The sequence below is a fragment of the Melitaea cinxia genome, chromosome 1, assembly GCF_905220565.1.
Source record: "Melitaea cinxia chromosome 1, ilMelCinx1.1, whole genome shotgun sequence".
Lineage (NCBI taxonomy): Eukaryota > Metazoa > Arthropoda > Insecta > Lepidoptera > Nymphalidae > Melitaea > Melitaea cinxia.
Genome location: NC_059394.1, coordinates 10,044,437 through 10,060,544, shown reverse-complemented (window position 1 = coordinate 10,060,544; position 16,108 = coordinate 10,044,437). Strand labels below are relative to the sequence as shown.

General features: G+C 32.1%; 1 protein-coding gene across 2 annotated transcripts; it reads right to left on the bottom strand.

Annotated features, from left to right (window-relative positions):
• Positions 1–7,083: 7,083 nt before the first annotated feature.
• Positions 7,084–15,884, bottom strand: LOC123656531. 2 transcript variants are annotated; one of them, XM_045592202.1, is made up of 6 exons: positions 15,829–15,884; positions 13,078–13,182; positions 12,738–12,863; positions 12,552–12,623; positions 7,998–8,141; positions 7,084–7,651 (listed from the first exon to the last, which is right to left on the bottom strand). In XM_045592202.1, the coding sequence occupies exons 2-6, from the start codon at positions 13,156–13,158 to the stop codon at positions 7,583–7,585; spliced, it is 492 nt and encodes a 163-aa protein (XP_045448158.1). In that variant the 5' UTR covers positions 13,159–13,182; positions 15,829–15,884; the 3' UTR covers positions 7,084–7,582. The 2 variants fall into 2 exon arrangements, with proteins under 2 accessions (XP_045448158.1, XP_045448165.1); XM_045592209.1 differs by lacking the exon at positions 15,829–15,884 and having other exon boundaries at positions 13,078–13,214.
• Between the last annotated feature and the right edge of the window lie 224 nt (positions 15,885–16,108).

Below are 16,108 nucleotides of genomic sequence, written 5' to 3'. Positions count from 1 at the left end.
GGATAGATATTATGGTTGACCAAACGAGATTATCGATATCGACATTACCATAGGTCACAGAACTACCGCATTCCTCACAGTGGACATGAACTCGCGCGCCTACTGTATATACCTATATGTTTGCCAATTTTATTTCTATTTCATAAGTATAGTTTTTGTATTTATTAAACTAAAGAAATATAACCACGTGTCAGTAAAACTTCTTTTAAATATCTATTATGATGTCTTTATTTCTACACAATTATTAATTCATATATGGCACTTAAGATACCGTTTGGTATTTGTATATTATATTTTTTTGGAACAGTTTTATTTAGTAAACAAAACCTTGTCAATATGTAATTCACTTCTTTCCGCATTTATCACTCACTTTCACAACACATTAGCTTACAGACATTGGTATAACTCCATTTAGGCATTTACTATTTATTTAACTAAAAACAAATATCAATTTATCATTTTAAACCAAGAAGCTTATATTTAACAGTTTCAAACACATAAACACTATTAAAATACGGGTAAATTTGTACAATCCCGGCGACAAATTTATGGGGTTGGGGGGAAAAGGGGGGATGGGGGTGGGAGGGAGTGTGGGTTTTTCACTCCCCCGGACAAGTCTTTTCGTGTAAACTCCGTTGTTACAGAGATATCGTGGTTGAAGTTTTGCTGTTCAATTTTTAAATCGGAAAAAATTAACCTACCACCTTTAAGGTTAGAGTAACGCTTGGCTCCGGCGCTGCGGGAAGTGCAGCCCCTCCGCTTTTGCGTGCGAAAGCACGCTCACTCATGCTCCATTCAGCAGCGGAGGCTGGTCGGCGACCAGCCTCAGCTCCTCTACGCATTCGTTCGCGCGCTTTCGCACGGCGGGCGAGGGCTGCCCTCCCTCCGCGCCTCCGGCTTAAAAAAACACTCTACTAGGGCAGACCAAGACCACGTGGAAAGTAGGGTGCTCCGATTCGGTTTTGGGTATTTTTCGAATTTATATACCTATATTCTAGCACGCAATGTTACTAATTTTATTAGAATATTATATCTGACGCGTTATTTTGTTTAAGTGTCTATTTGTCAGTCGTTAAAGGTCAGTTCGTATCGTATTTTGATCTTGCAGTAAAGATCGTTTTTACGTAAATTTGTTCGAAAATAACGCGTGATAGTCGCAGTACGGAGCATGAGTACAGTTACCGCAGCACCGGAATCAAAGTAGAGTCAGAAATAACAAAAATTTAACCTCCCAAAAAAAAAAAAAAAAACCTGTAATGTACAGTAATGTAATAGGCAAAATACGAATTCCGAGAGTACAGATAACTAATATTTTTGAATATGACATTTCAATATCTTTTTTTAAAAGGCATATAGGGATGTGATTAAAATATTTTTAGAGGTGAGTGAGTATAAGTGCATGAACAGCATGAGCCATAAAATAGGCCGTGCTCTTTACCTATATTTTAAATTTTCACGAATTATAATTTGATAATATATTAATAAACAATGTTATCGTAAAGCCGTCTTTACGTACGTATATTATACTATCTTGATTATTTATAATATGTATGGATATTTCTATGTATTTATGATTATTTATGTATGGATAATTGTATATGTGTATGCGTATGTATTATTGAATCTATCATACACTATTTTTATTCATCATTAAGAATATTGTACACTTTCTATCTGTCACTACTATATCGTGTCCTGTGCCCAAAGGTTATTTGGAAGAAATCGCTATTCAGCGAAAAGATCGCCTTTGTACATCTTTTTTTTAGTTACTACTGTTTGTTCATATTTAGGTGTACAGTAAAGAATATATTATTATTATGTTTTATAGTAAAGTATTAAATGTCAAGGTTTTATTTTATATTATGAATATTTCTGAATATCAATTTCACCCTAAACATTTTTAACGCTATCCCATATAATATATAAGTGTAGCACATAGCACTAGCATAAAAGTTTACTGTAGTTCACAGGAAAATTTTGTGGGACTTTGGGATGAAACTTAGAATTACCCAATGAGAGCTTCGTGGTAAAAACAATGTTATTAGTCCTTTTGTTTAGATGTTAGGGAGATTGTGTCACCGACGCAGGGTTTCTTATTCATAGTAAATACAAATAATGTGACAATAATACTCATAGGGTCGACTTTTTTTGGTCACAAGCCTTAAAGTCTATCATCTTATAAATTTTATTTGTGACGTCTTTTTTACCGATCATTTGACATAAACGAAATATAAATTTGTTGTCCTTATCATACATTTTTTTTTCGTAATTCTGTACCTCTACTAATTCTTAACAAAAATATTCAATATATTATCAGGTTTCAATAATTTTAGCAATACAGTATCGTTAAACATTTGAACATAAATGAATTTTACTTTCGTCTATGGCTTATTAATATTGTTCATTCATTTGCTCTTTGTGTACTTTACTAAACTTACAATATTATTCTATTGTCTGTGGTCGGAAGTACGCCATATTTTAAATAAGACTGTTCCAAAAAAATAGAATATATCGTCGCTGAATAGGCAAAACTACTAAAGCGCCATTTTGGTCAAAATGAGTTATATATATGGTTCGACTGCATTTTTTTTTCTCTGCCTATTAGTCCGGGTCTCGTGGCGATCAGAGCATTTTTTTGGCGCTTTAGCACTCAAAATGGGGTTAAAATCTCACAAGATGTGTTGCGACTTTTTACTAATGTGTGGCTTACTTCGACACATTTTCGTATAATTGTCGGTTTAGTATTATGCTCGCTGCAACAAGCCCTATTCAGGTTTGTTAGTAATTTTCGAAAGTATACTTTTGATAACCGATGGTATTTATATAACTTTCGCTTGAATCTATTTTTTTACCACGGGTCCTTTAAGTCAAATGAGCTTAAGAAAAAACCACAAGATATGGTGATTTAGTAGTTTCTGCTGATTGAAATCACGTATACTCAAGCTTATAAGTAAATAATCTTTCAGCAAGAATCATCAACCATGGCGCTTTAGTATTTATTAGAATTAGAAGTTAATAATGTTCAGTTTTGATCTCTTATTTAAATTACAATAAGTATACTGATTATTGTTAAAATGGAGTCTTGTAATTGTAACTAACTTAAGTAACTCCGTCTAGGATGACTGTTTTGAACGACAGGCGTGATATTGTTATTTTAAACTAAGCTTAGTATAAAAGAACAATATAGCGCCTGAACTGAACAGTGATTCCAGAGGGAGTTATTTGTGTTAGTTGCAATAGCGAAACTCCACATTATGTTTTTATTTAGTACGTTTTTATAAACAAATGTGGAAAATTACGGAGGAAGGTGATTTTTGTTTTATTTATAATCTGAGAAAATGTCAATTTTGTTTGAACAAATTTTTTAATTGAATAAAGATTTATGTTAAATTGGTGTTATTTATTTATTATACGGCTTGTGCATCAACAGCTCAGCAGTTTCCTTTTGAAACACCGTCTGTTGAATCCCATGCAATCCGGTTTTCGTCCAGGTCACAGTACGACTACTGCGCTTGTAAAAATAACTGATGATATACGATCAAATATGGAAAACCAACAGGTCACGGTATTAACGTTACTCGATTTTAGTAACGCCTTTAATACTGTGGACTTTGATATACTATGTGATATTTTACGTTCTCTTAACATATCTCCTGAGGTTGCTGATTGGTTTCTTAGTTACTTACAGGGTCGCCGGCAGCGAGTTAAATTGAATGACTCATACTCCAATTAGTCAATGGTCAATACCGGTGTCCCGCAAGGTGGCGTGCTCTCCCCTCTTTTGTTTTCAATATTTATAAACTCTATCTGTAATGTAATATCTTCTTTCTACCACCTCTATGCAGATGATCTCCAGATATACTCTCACTCCACTGTTCATAACTTATCTCAGTGTGTATCGCGTATAAACAATGACGTTTTAGCCATTGGTAAATGGAGTAAAGCCTATGGCCTAAATATAAATCCAAATAAAACGAAAGCTATTATTATAGGAAGCTCCAGACTGCTCAGCCGCATTGATAAATCTGAGGTATCTCTTGTTACATTTAATGGATTCACCATTCCATACAGCGAAAGCGTGAGAAATTTAGGTGTTATCTTTGACCAACATGTCTCTTGGGGTCCTCAAATATGTGAAATTAGTCGCAGACTGTTCGCTTCGGTTGGGTCTCTCCGTAGATTGCGTAATCTACTGCCCATTCCTACTAAAATTGCTCTTGCACATAGTCTCCTATTACCAATTCTTGATTATGCTGATACTTGCTATCTTGACATTACAGAGGAGCAGCTTAATAAGCTTGAGCGCATTCAGAATGTATGTATAAGATTTATCTTTGGACTACGCAAATATGACCATATTTCAGAATTTCGCAAAAAACTCAAGTGGCTCCCAATTCGCCTTCGCAGGAATACTCATATCCTTACCCTACTTTACTCCATTTTATTTAATCCCTTTACCCCTTCCTATCTGAAAGAACGTTTCAAATTCCTTGGTGATTCTCACAAACTCTGTCTTCGTTCTGACAGTAATTTTCTTCTTGAAATTCCTTCTCACTCCTCTTCCTTTTATGACAAATCTTTTACAGTTCAAGCCTCTCGCTTATGGAATACCTTGCCCTTGAATATCAGACGTGTACAAACACCTGCACTTTTTAAAAATACTGTTTGGAAGCATTTTCTTCAAACTCAACAATAAACAAGTAATTCATAATTATAATGTATACATATATGTATTTATATGTATGTATGCATGTATGTGGGTATATATGTATATATGTATGTATGTATGTATGTATGTATGTATGTATGTATGTATGTATTTATGTATCTATTTATGTATGTATGTATTTATGTATCTATTTATGTATGTATGTATGTATGTATATGTTTAATTATTTGAATATTTATAATAAATTTGTTGTAACTTGTACACCTATGCTGACGCTAGACCATTTCCTTTGCCCTAAGGTTGCCTGGAAGAGATCGCTTTTTAGCGATAAGGCCGCCCTTTGTACCTAATGAATATATTGTCAATATTTTCTTTCTTTCTTTGATATGTATTATTTCTGTTTTTGGTGTACAATAAGGTGTATTATTATTATACGGGTTAATATGTCATAATAAACATTTTTGTTGCTCACATTAGTAATAATATTTAGGCTGGAACAAGATAAAAAGTGATGAAAGTATAATCATCCCATTATTTTATTGGCAACTATGTCTTGAAAGTAAAAAGCTTTTGAGATTTCTCTAGTATCCGATGCTGAATGTCTTTTTGCTATATGTCTTTCTGTAGTAGATTTATCTCTTAGTAATTTTCGTTTACGACTATTATATTTTTTAAATAATGTTAGTATTTTTTTCCAAAGAGAATGTTAACACACTCGAGTCTTTAGTAGTTGGCGACTCCCTAACCGTGAACTTAACGTGGAGGTTAGTAAATTTCCCTTGCTGGTTTTTTTTCAGCACTCAGAGGATTTATTCTAAAGTGACAGCTAACTCCGTAAATAGTTAAAATACGAACAGTGTAATAGATTAATTGCGTAGATAAAATTAAATCATGATTATGTTTCCTTAACAGTTCTTACTTTCACCCAAAAGAAAAAAAGTTGTGACAGGTTAAAGCAAAAAAAAAACTTAAAATTGTTTTTTCTCAAAACAGCCCTTGTGCACGTTAGCAGTTTTGCCTATTTAGCGACGATATGTACTTAATACATAGTCTGGCCATAAATACTGTTACATTTAAAAATAAACAAAAGTTACATTTGAATTTGGAATATTATGTTATTTTTATATTATTGTTCATTGTGTTTTCTTATTTTCGCACCAATACCATGTAAAATATTTTGTAATATTAAAATTGAGTAGGGTGATAAAGAGATTCGAATCGCTGTGATTGCATTACACAAAGTAGGTATGGAACCAAATACAATTTTTAAAACTCTCCATACGCTTGGTATTAGTCAAATGTTTGGCTATTGATAGGTACAATGAAACCTCATCTGTTTGTGACAGAAAAAGATCTGGCCGTCCACGTGTGTGTTCCTACAAGAATATGATGGTGAAATCAAAACAACTACTTAAACGGTACTCAAAGGGAGGTCGCAGAAAATTTTTTTTACAATGAGCAATATTTAAAAAAAAAATGACCGTATTTATGTTCAAAGCCTTAAGGAAGCTTGCATGCATGATAATGTGGAGTCCCTAAGGGTTGGATTTAGAAGCTTTTGGCACGAATTTACGGGTGGAAAGCGGTGAGGATAGGGGAGTCCCCTTCAACTCCCCAATACTACTCGCAATAAAAGTTAATGCACCATTCTTGAAAAAAAAAAGAAATTCCATAGACCTAACCTCAAAATAAGGCCGTTTATCGGTATAATTTCGTTCCGTGACATCTTCGGCGCTTCGAACCGTGCTTGCAATTAATACAATGGTTATTATTATTTATTTATTTTTGGGAGGAATGTAATGAACATTGACTTATGCCTCCAAATGGTCACGGAACGGAATCAGTTTACCCCGACTCATCGTAGTCTTCTTTGCCCTACCCTTAGAGTGTTCTTTAGAAGCCGGAGGCACCGAGGAGGGGCAGCCCCCGCCCGCTGTAACAAAACGCAGACACCCGGGCGAGCCGGAGTGGCTAAGGCTGGTCCCTTGCCCCCTCACCCCTTTTCGCCATTAAATTCGAGCCAGACGATTCTAAACTTCAACCGTCCTTAAAACAATCCATACGATTGGCAATGAAGAATTTTCCCATGGAAAGAGTGCGTGCTTCTATTGATAACTGGCTTCAAGGTTTAGACTGTATTGCAGCCAATGGAGACTACTTCGAATAAGCTTTATATATTTTTAATACTTTTATATTAATTTCCTAAACTAACACATTTTAATAGTAATAAATGTTACATGCAATATTAAAAATGTTCTTTTCTTTGTAGCAATACTTAGAGCAAGACTATGTAGAACCGATTTATGTAGGTAAATCGATGAAATACAAGTAGGTGGTACGTGTGAATCACATATTTTCCGGCAGCACTTTACTTAGGACAAAGGACTAATATGTTCTTCTAAAATCATTATGGCTCGAGTACATCAGAATATTTTATTACAATTGTATAATAATGTTTTGCTTCTTCTACTATATTTCACTAACTTCTAAATTGGTAACCCATATATAAAACTAACTAGCACCAGCGAGATTTATATAGTTAACAAGTTAATATATAGTTAAAAGTATTTTTCAGAATGATATTTGTCAGTATTCTGTTTCAATTTCGCACTCATAATTTGAATCACAAAATCGTCGAACATCTGAACGCCGGCTGCATGCACAAAAAAGGATGACTCAGTGTCCCGTTACGCTCATTGTACGCTTGCGGCGAATCTATTTCTTTTCTACTCGATTTTCCTATGCGTCCGAGGAGATGTTTTGTTATAACTTTACAGACAAACAATTTTAATTTTCAAATTTTTTTGATTTAAACTCTCAGCTTTATTCACTACAACTGCTGGCATAAAAACGGTAAACCCATTGTTTAACTATAAATAAATTATTGTAAAGTAACATTAAATTTTTGACATGCTATCTAGTGCTTCTTTTCTTTCCTCCAAATATTTCGTTCCAGTACCCATGAACATTCGACCAAGAATCCTGAAAATTTTACATATTTAATGTTAGGTTCTTATATTAATAAGTTAGTTATTAACATATTATTAGACACGTTCTGGTACACGTAAAGGTATTTATGTTGTCGAAATATCTAGTATTTAAAAATAGCACATGTCATTTATTTTATGAAATAAATAACAAAAGTACCTTTATAAGTTTACATGTACTATTTAAATACATACATGTACTATTTTAATACGTACATTTTAGAAAACTAAAGTGTATAAAATACTTTTATTATTAAAAAGCTGTAAAGTTTATTTCTCTGTTTAAGGGCGTCGATAATAAATCGTTTTGTACCGTAAGAAATAATAGTTAGTTATATTACCTTTTTCGCTTCACGCCATTCTAAATTACGAAGACGTGTTAAGCCTTTCAGATTGCGATCAAGTATTTTTAAAAATTCTGATCTTGTGATTTTGGGTGTTGGAGTCGTACCATTGTTTGGTGCAGCAGGTATTACTGTAACAGCCTGAAAATTACATTAAAATTAAGAAACGGACGTTTATAATGTTAAGTACACAAATTTATACGCTGCACAGCACATAAAGTTTATATGCTGAAGCTAGGCGCTAATTAATAACGAAATATAAAGGTAAACGTTTACCGATAATGGGCTCATACCTACGCTTACGTTAGGTACACGTTACGTTAGTATCACTACATAGTATAAAACAAAGTCGCTTCCCGCTGTCTGCCTGTCCCTATACATATATGCTTATATCTTTAAAACTACGTAACGGATTTTAATGAAGTTTTTGTAATAGATAGATTGATTCAAGAGGAAGGTTTATATGTATAATCTAATATATAAAATTCTCGTGTCGCGGTGTTTGTAGTTAAACTCCTCCGCATATCGGGTAGGTCTGAAAATCGAACAACATCTATTTTTCATACCCCTAAGTTGGGGGGGGGGGTTAAGAGGATTAATAAAATAATATGAAATTTTGTGTACATATCGGGTAGGTCTGAGAATCAGCCAACATCTATTTTTTTATTCCCCTAAGTTATAAGGGGGGGGGGGGGGGGGATTGAGAAGGTTAATAAAATATATGGCAAAACAACGTTTGCGAGGTCAGCTCGTACATACATAATATAGTAGAAAAACACTGAAAATTTTAGAGGTTTCTAATGTGATGTCGTAAATAAACACGTTTTTTGCGCTTATTTTGCAAACGCTGGTTTCAGCCAGCGAGATAGATCATAATAATGAAGAAAAAAAGGTCTACTAAAAATTCCGCGATGGTATATGTCCTTCTTAAGGATAACCAACAATAAAAAAATTTTATACTTTACTTCTTACGAGAAATAATGGCTTATTAACGAAGCGATTTTAAGCAATACAGTATTAATCCTTATCCAATTAAGAACCATAAATGAATTGTGCATTTAATATAGATCAATATGGCCCTTCACAGCATGTAATTTAAATGAATAGGTACTTTCGCAGATGATACAGATTTAAAATGCAGGGACATAACGGTTGCGACGGTACCGGCGGAGGGGCCGCGGCTGGCGCGACAAATTTTTCGAAATAATATGTTAGTACTTTAGTCGGTATTAAGAGCCATTTCACAATTTTTCACAAGTTTTCTGAGAAAAATATCGCTTTTAAAATGGTAGGTACTTATTTAGAAAATATTTGTAACTTTAAAATTTTATTACGGATTAACGGAGATACAAATAGAAAAAATTCCGCATTATGTATTAAGAAACACATATTATACAACATGTTACCATATTTTTTTATACAGTTTTAAGGTAGACGTTATTGAATAATTGTGTTTGCTCGCAAACGAAAAAAAAACCGACTTCAATTATATCGACGAGTAATACAACGTAGATCGACGAAAAAATAGTCAAGTATTATAACTACGCGTTATCAAAGATTACTCAAAAAGTAGTGATCAGATCTCAATAAAATTTATATGTGACCACATGACAAACATCAGCTTTCGATTAAATTAAAAATTATCAAAATCGGTACACCCAGTAAAAAGTTATTGCGGATTTTCAAAAGTTTACGCGAATTCTCTGGGATCCCATCATCACATCCTGGTTTCCTTAGCATGGTACTAAACTAGGGATATTTTCTTTCCAACAAAAAAAGAATTATCAAAATCAGTACACCCAGTAAAAAGTTATTGCGGATTTTCAAGAGTTTTCCTCGATTTCTCTGGGATCCCATCATCAGATTCTGGTTTTCTTATCATGGTACTAAACTAGGGATATCTCCTTTCCAACAAAAAAAGAAATATCAAAATCGGTACATCCAGTAGAAAGTTATGCGGTATAATACAACGTAGGTCGACGAAAAAAGCGTCGAGTAAAAACGCATTATTAGATATAACTCGAAAAGTAGTTGTTAGATCTCAAATAAATTTAAATGGGACCAATTGACACACCACCTTTCGATTAAAAAAACATTTGTCGAAATCGGTCCACACGGTCAAAAGTTCTGATATAACATACATAAAAAAAAATACAGTCGAATTGAGAACCTCCTCCTTTTTTGGAAGTCGGTTAAAAATAGAACTTGAAAGGATACATTTCGACCGTTTTCCCAGGGAGACGGCTGATGAAAAGGTTAATAACCTCTAAAGAAAGCATGTTTGTATTGTCTAATGACAAAAAAGCTGTGTACGTTATATATAAAAACATTCTGTAGTATATTTAGTATCATCATTTCACCCGTGCGAAGCCGGGGCGGGTCGCTAGTTATATTTACAAATATGAAATAGACGTCCATATATTGTAGTATAGTATAGGTATATGTAGTTGTAGTTTTAATTTCAGACTAAAAAAAAGATAGAGTAGCTCGCTTGTTTAAATAAAACTCCGACACAATATACAAAACTCTAGACTAGGCATTTTGAACGTATGACGTCTTAGGTCACCTACAGAATTCAACTGTAATCATAGATCGTACAACAGAGTAGCACAAATAACCTTTTAAGTAAACAAACTTTTTTAGCAGTTCAGTTAGTAAGTATATTAGCGCTACTTTTGTTAGTTTAATTTTTCTTGTATCACTTGTTATTGTTATATACCTACCCTAGTCAGTCGATAATTATTGAACACTTTATTGCACACTAGCGACCCGCTCCGGCTTCGCACGGGTATAAAATATAATTATAGCCTATGTCATTCACTGAAAAAATGATTAAAATCGATCCAGTAGTTTTGATTTATTCATTACTGCCGGTGGCCCGGACGCGTTAACTTTAGAGTAAAAACGCTACGTATCGCAATTTTTAAATCTATAATATCTTCAAAAATATTCATTTAAATCATATGCTGTAATGGGCCATATAGATCTATATTAAATCAACAATGTATTTAAGGCATTTAATTAGATAAGGATTAATGCTGTATTGGTTAAAATCGCTTTGAAAATTAGCCATTATTTGTCGTAAGAAGTAAATGACAAAAAATTTTTATTGTGGGATATCCATAAGAGATAGACATATACCATAGCGGAGTTTTCTGTAGACCTTTTCAATGTGTACAATACTTAATACATTATTTTGATAAATCTCGTAGGGTTCAGGGTGCGTTTGCAATGTAAGCGGAAAAAATGTAATTATTTACGACCTCACATTAGAAACCTCAAATATAAAAGTATTTCTCCACTATTTAATGGATGTTATCTATACATATAATAAAATGGTAGGAAAGTTAAAACTGTACATTGAATATTTTTTTTAAAGAATACTTGGGGTGTGATCTACAATCGATACCGAAGCCAAAAATATAATTTTTAGAATTTTTGTCTTTTTGTCTGTATGTATGTCCGGGATAAACTCAAAAAGTACTGCATGGATTTACTTCAAATTTGGCACGAATATTATTAAGAAGTCGGGTCAACATATAGGCTACATACTACGGCTAGCTTCACACTATAAATAAAGACATTCTGTAGTATATTTAGTATCAGTATTGCACTCGTGCATAGCCGGGGCAGGTCGCTAGTATATATGTATATATATATATATGTGTGTGTGTGTGTGTGTGTATGATATTTGTTTGTGTATGTATTTATACTTGTAAGTATGTAATATATTAAGGTTATTTAACTATTTTCTTAACGTTGTTATTTCTTGCAGTGTGACCTCCGCTATTTGACACTCTCTCTCATGACCATTGGTTGACTGGAAGAGATTTCTGCTAGGAATAAGTCCACCTATGCCATCAACTATACGTGTAATTTTCTGTATATTCTTTTTTTTTTAATGCAATAAAAGTATATATATGAGAATTTTGTCTACATTTGTACATGTTTTATAACCATTTTACCATAGGGAAACGTTCGTCACGCACACAAATAAACCACTACAATAAACATTTATTATATGTGTCTGTTACAGTTTTCCGCAGACGTGCACTGTAGATGCATAGGTAGCAAATTTATTTACTTTATACATCTTCTAATATTATAGAGAGAAAAGACTTGATTTTTGTATTTGTTTATAGCGGATAAACTCAAAACCTACTGGACTAATTTTAACAATTCTTGTACCAGGAGAATGTTACGTTATTACTAATAGACAGGATACATTTTGATAGAAAAAAAGGGAATCTTGTATTCCACGCGGACGATAAGCTAGGTATGGTAAAAATTAAAAGTTTGGATTTTTTATAGAAAGATCTATATGTATGTACTTATTGATAGTTAAATACCTAAAGCATGTAAACAAAGCCATTCCTATATTAGATATGGTTTTGTTACACTGTTTCTAAATGAAATCATTTCAATATTTAATTATTTAATTAATTAAATAGGTATTTACTAATAAAGGAACAAAATAAAATGCTTTTTAACAATAAAGGTATCGTGAAGGTGTTACATAGTAACAACAATATTGAACCAAAATCAACTTACTTTTTCATCTATGAATTGGTTGTTTACTAAATCTGATATTTGTCCATATGCACTTTTTGTGTCGTTAATTTGCTGAAAAAAAAAATATTAAGTACATAAAGTTAATATATATATATATATATATATATATATATATATATAAATATACACACAAATCAACACTAATGCCTATTACTTCATAGTTACCTCTAGAATAAGGTTGAATATTGTGCCGAAAAATCCCCATTTCGGTTTAGTAGCAACATTTCTTCCTGCTTTTAATAACGACTGTCTTAAGGCACGGTCTTTTCCAATCGATTCATTTGCTAAGGGCTACAAAAATTAGTGTAAATAGAAATGTAATTGTTAACAAATTACTGGCAATGGTAATAGTATGTTAATGTTGCTGCGATGATACATAACTTGTTGTTAAATTCAAAAACAATGTAATGCGCATTTTTATCATTAGTTCCCACATTCTATTCGATGTAATATGTGTCTACAGCAAAAAAGTGAACACATAATAGGTACAGTTACGTATACTAACTGGTTGCGCAGCGACTAGGGGGACAACATCAGCGATGAAAACAAACGTGGCTAAGATGAGATAGGTATAATATTGCGCCATCTTCAATAAATGTCCTCTTCAAACCTAAATCAAAATAAATGTTGTAATTACAGCCTTTTTAAATGTGAAGTTACTAAATAATGCTATGAACTTCACTATTAAAAGCTTCTATAAAATTAAACACTAACTTGGTTCTAAACCAAAATGCGCTACTACAGAATATCCGCCTCCTAACTACGTTTCTTGAAATGGGGTTTTCTGTAATAATGCAATAGATCACGTTCACGATCTATCACGATCTATACACCCCCGATTGAAGGAACGTACTTAGGAGTCGAACGCTCAATATATATTTTATTTTATTTATTTAGTCCACCAGTGGTAACTACATCGATACAAAAGCAATGAATGTAAATACAAAAATAAACTTAAAATTAAATGTGGTGTCTTTTAAGGTAATACAGCATGCATGCAATTTACAAAAATTCAAATCAACTCAATCCAATCACAAATTTTTCTTGCTAGTTTTATGTTGTTTAGGTACAAAACCAAATAAATGATAGAAACTATATAATTATAGAAAACGCAATTTTTCGAACAAAGAGATAATAGAAATAATTTCGTTTTTAAGCAGTTTAAGAGCTTTTTAATTTATTGATCAAGTTTTAAAGCATTCTATATAAACTAATTCTAATTTTAATTAATGGTTATGTTTACGACAAAGAAGAGTTTGTCACTAAAAATAATTAAAATTTTAATTTGTAAAATGACAATTTGAAGGTGCTTTTGAAGATAAAGCAATTTTTATTTATTGGTATTCATAGTTTCAGAACACACAATATTTTATAACGTGGAAGGAAATATAAAGGGTTAAATAATATATCATCATTACAGCCTATACAGTCCACTGCTGGACATAGGCCTCCACAAGTTCACGCCAAAAATAACGCGAACTCATGTGTTTTGCCCATAGTCACCACGCTGGGCAGGCGGGTTGGTGACCGCAGTACTAAATACATAATACAGTAAATAATATATATTTATTAATAAATTAAATCTTTCATATGGCTAAACGAAAATGCCAATATAAAATGCATGTATAAGTATATTTTTCATGTACCACAAGGTTAATTTTGAAAGGTGTTATTACTTAAAAAATCGGCCAAAGTCGGAAGGACACACAAAATTCTATGTGTATATTATAAAAGGTTTAATAAGTACATATTTCAAGAATTTTATAAATATCAAACTGAAATTGCTAACAACCCGTTTTTGATTCAGGTTTTTTTTGTTGTTGTTTCTAGATTTATTTTTAATTTCTTTCCAATACATATCAAAAATAAAACTTAAGGAGGAAGTCCAAACTGGTATAAGTATACAAACTTAAGAAGATCTTTTCTAGGCTACCTTTATTAAAAATTAGATAAAAAAAGTGCTCTAAGAAAAGAAGGAAAAAATTGTTCAATTACAATACTGTTAGCATTTAAATATGTAATTCTGATAATTATTAAAACATCGGATATTGTATCGATGCTACTCTTATTGTTTATTCGTTTAATACCGAAACAGTACAAAGATGGTGACACTATTTACGATTAGTTCCTAGCAATCTTTGTTATCTGTTTTGCGGGGTAGTTACTCAATAAATACTGTTATCATTTAAATTTATACTACTAATAATTTTATATATTATAATATAATTATTTATTGAAGTACCAGAAGAGCACAAAGATGGCGACACCATCTTTCGAATAATTAATACTCATTTTCTGATTGGTCAGTCACCATCTTTGTAATCTATTGGCGGGATTGTTGTCCTATAAATATGATAATTCGTAAGTAAAAAAGCAGTTATTATTTCATAATTGTGTGGCTAACAATTGCTACTCGATAAGTGGCGTATAAGTGATTAGTGTGATAACTTAATCAAAGTTGTTATAAGTGTGTATTGTAATTGAATAAGTATAGATTCGAAGTGAGAAATAAGTGTTGTATTGAGTGTTTTCAGTCGTTCTACAATACATAGTAATAAATTTACATAAACTTAATAAAGTTCTAACTTATTTTATTTTACATAAATATAGCATTTAAATACAGTAGTACATTTTAATAATTTAAATACCAAATAATGAATATAATATTTATAATACATAAAATATGATTTAAACAAAATTAAATAGTGTTACTGCAAACGACCCCTCTTACTTGTTGTTATAGCGATAATACAAGTACTCGCCAAGATTTTCAGGTTACACCTTAGATGACTTTCGTGACCATTACGATTTCAAAGACAGACAACAGTAGTTTTCTTCGTAAAAAGTTCTATTGCACCAAAATTTATTAATTTTAATTACGTACATTACCGCACCCAAATTAGTGCATCATTAACTCTGGGGCTGTTATTAATCATAATTATTAAAAAAATTATAATATTTTTTTATTAGACGATTGTTTGATATGTTTTATTGCCTTATTGAAAGACCCAGTATCAAAACTTACAGCGCATATACCTACCGGGCTAGGCGTTTTAAAACATCTGAATACGAAAATTAGGCTTGAATCTAAGTTGAATTACAGTTAATAATAAAAGCTATAATTCAACTTTGAATAGCACATATGGCATGTTTTGTATTAAATATTAATTTATTACCTACAATACTTAGTTGACCTAAGTAGGTATTAGTTTTCCCTTACGCACTTACCTGTTTATAAATTTACCCTTCGTTTTACCTTTTTGAATCAACCAAATGTCATATCTCATGCGACCATCAGGACCTGAATAAAAAATTAATACTTAATACAATTTATACATTTTGTATGATATTTTAGTGCAGTATTTCTAGTAGAACTACCTTGACTGATACCTGCCTAATTTAATAATACGTATAATAGTAATACGTACCTATATATTAACCAGCAATCCGCATAGATTAGCATGTACATTAGCAATATAGTTTATTTATCAATATTAATTGACGACTACTGGATAATTAAAATGAGACATGTTTTG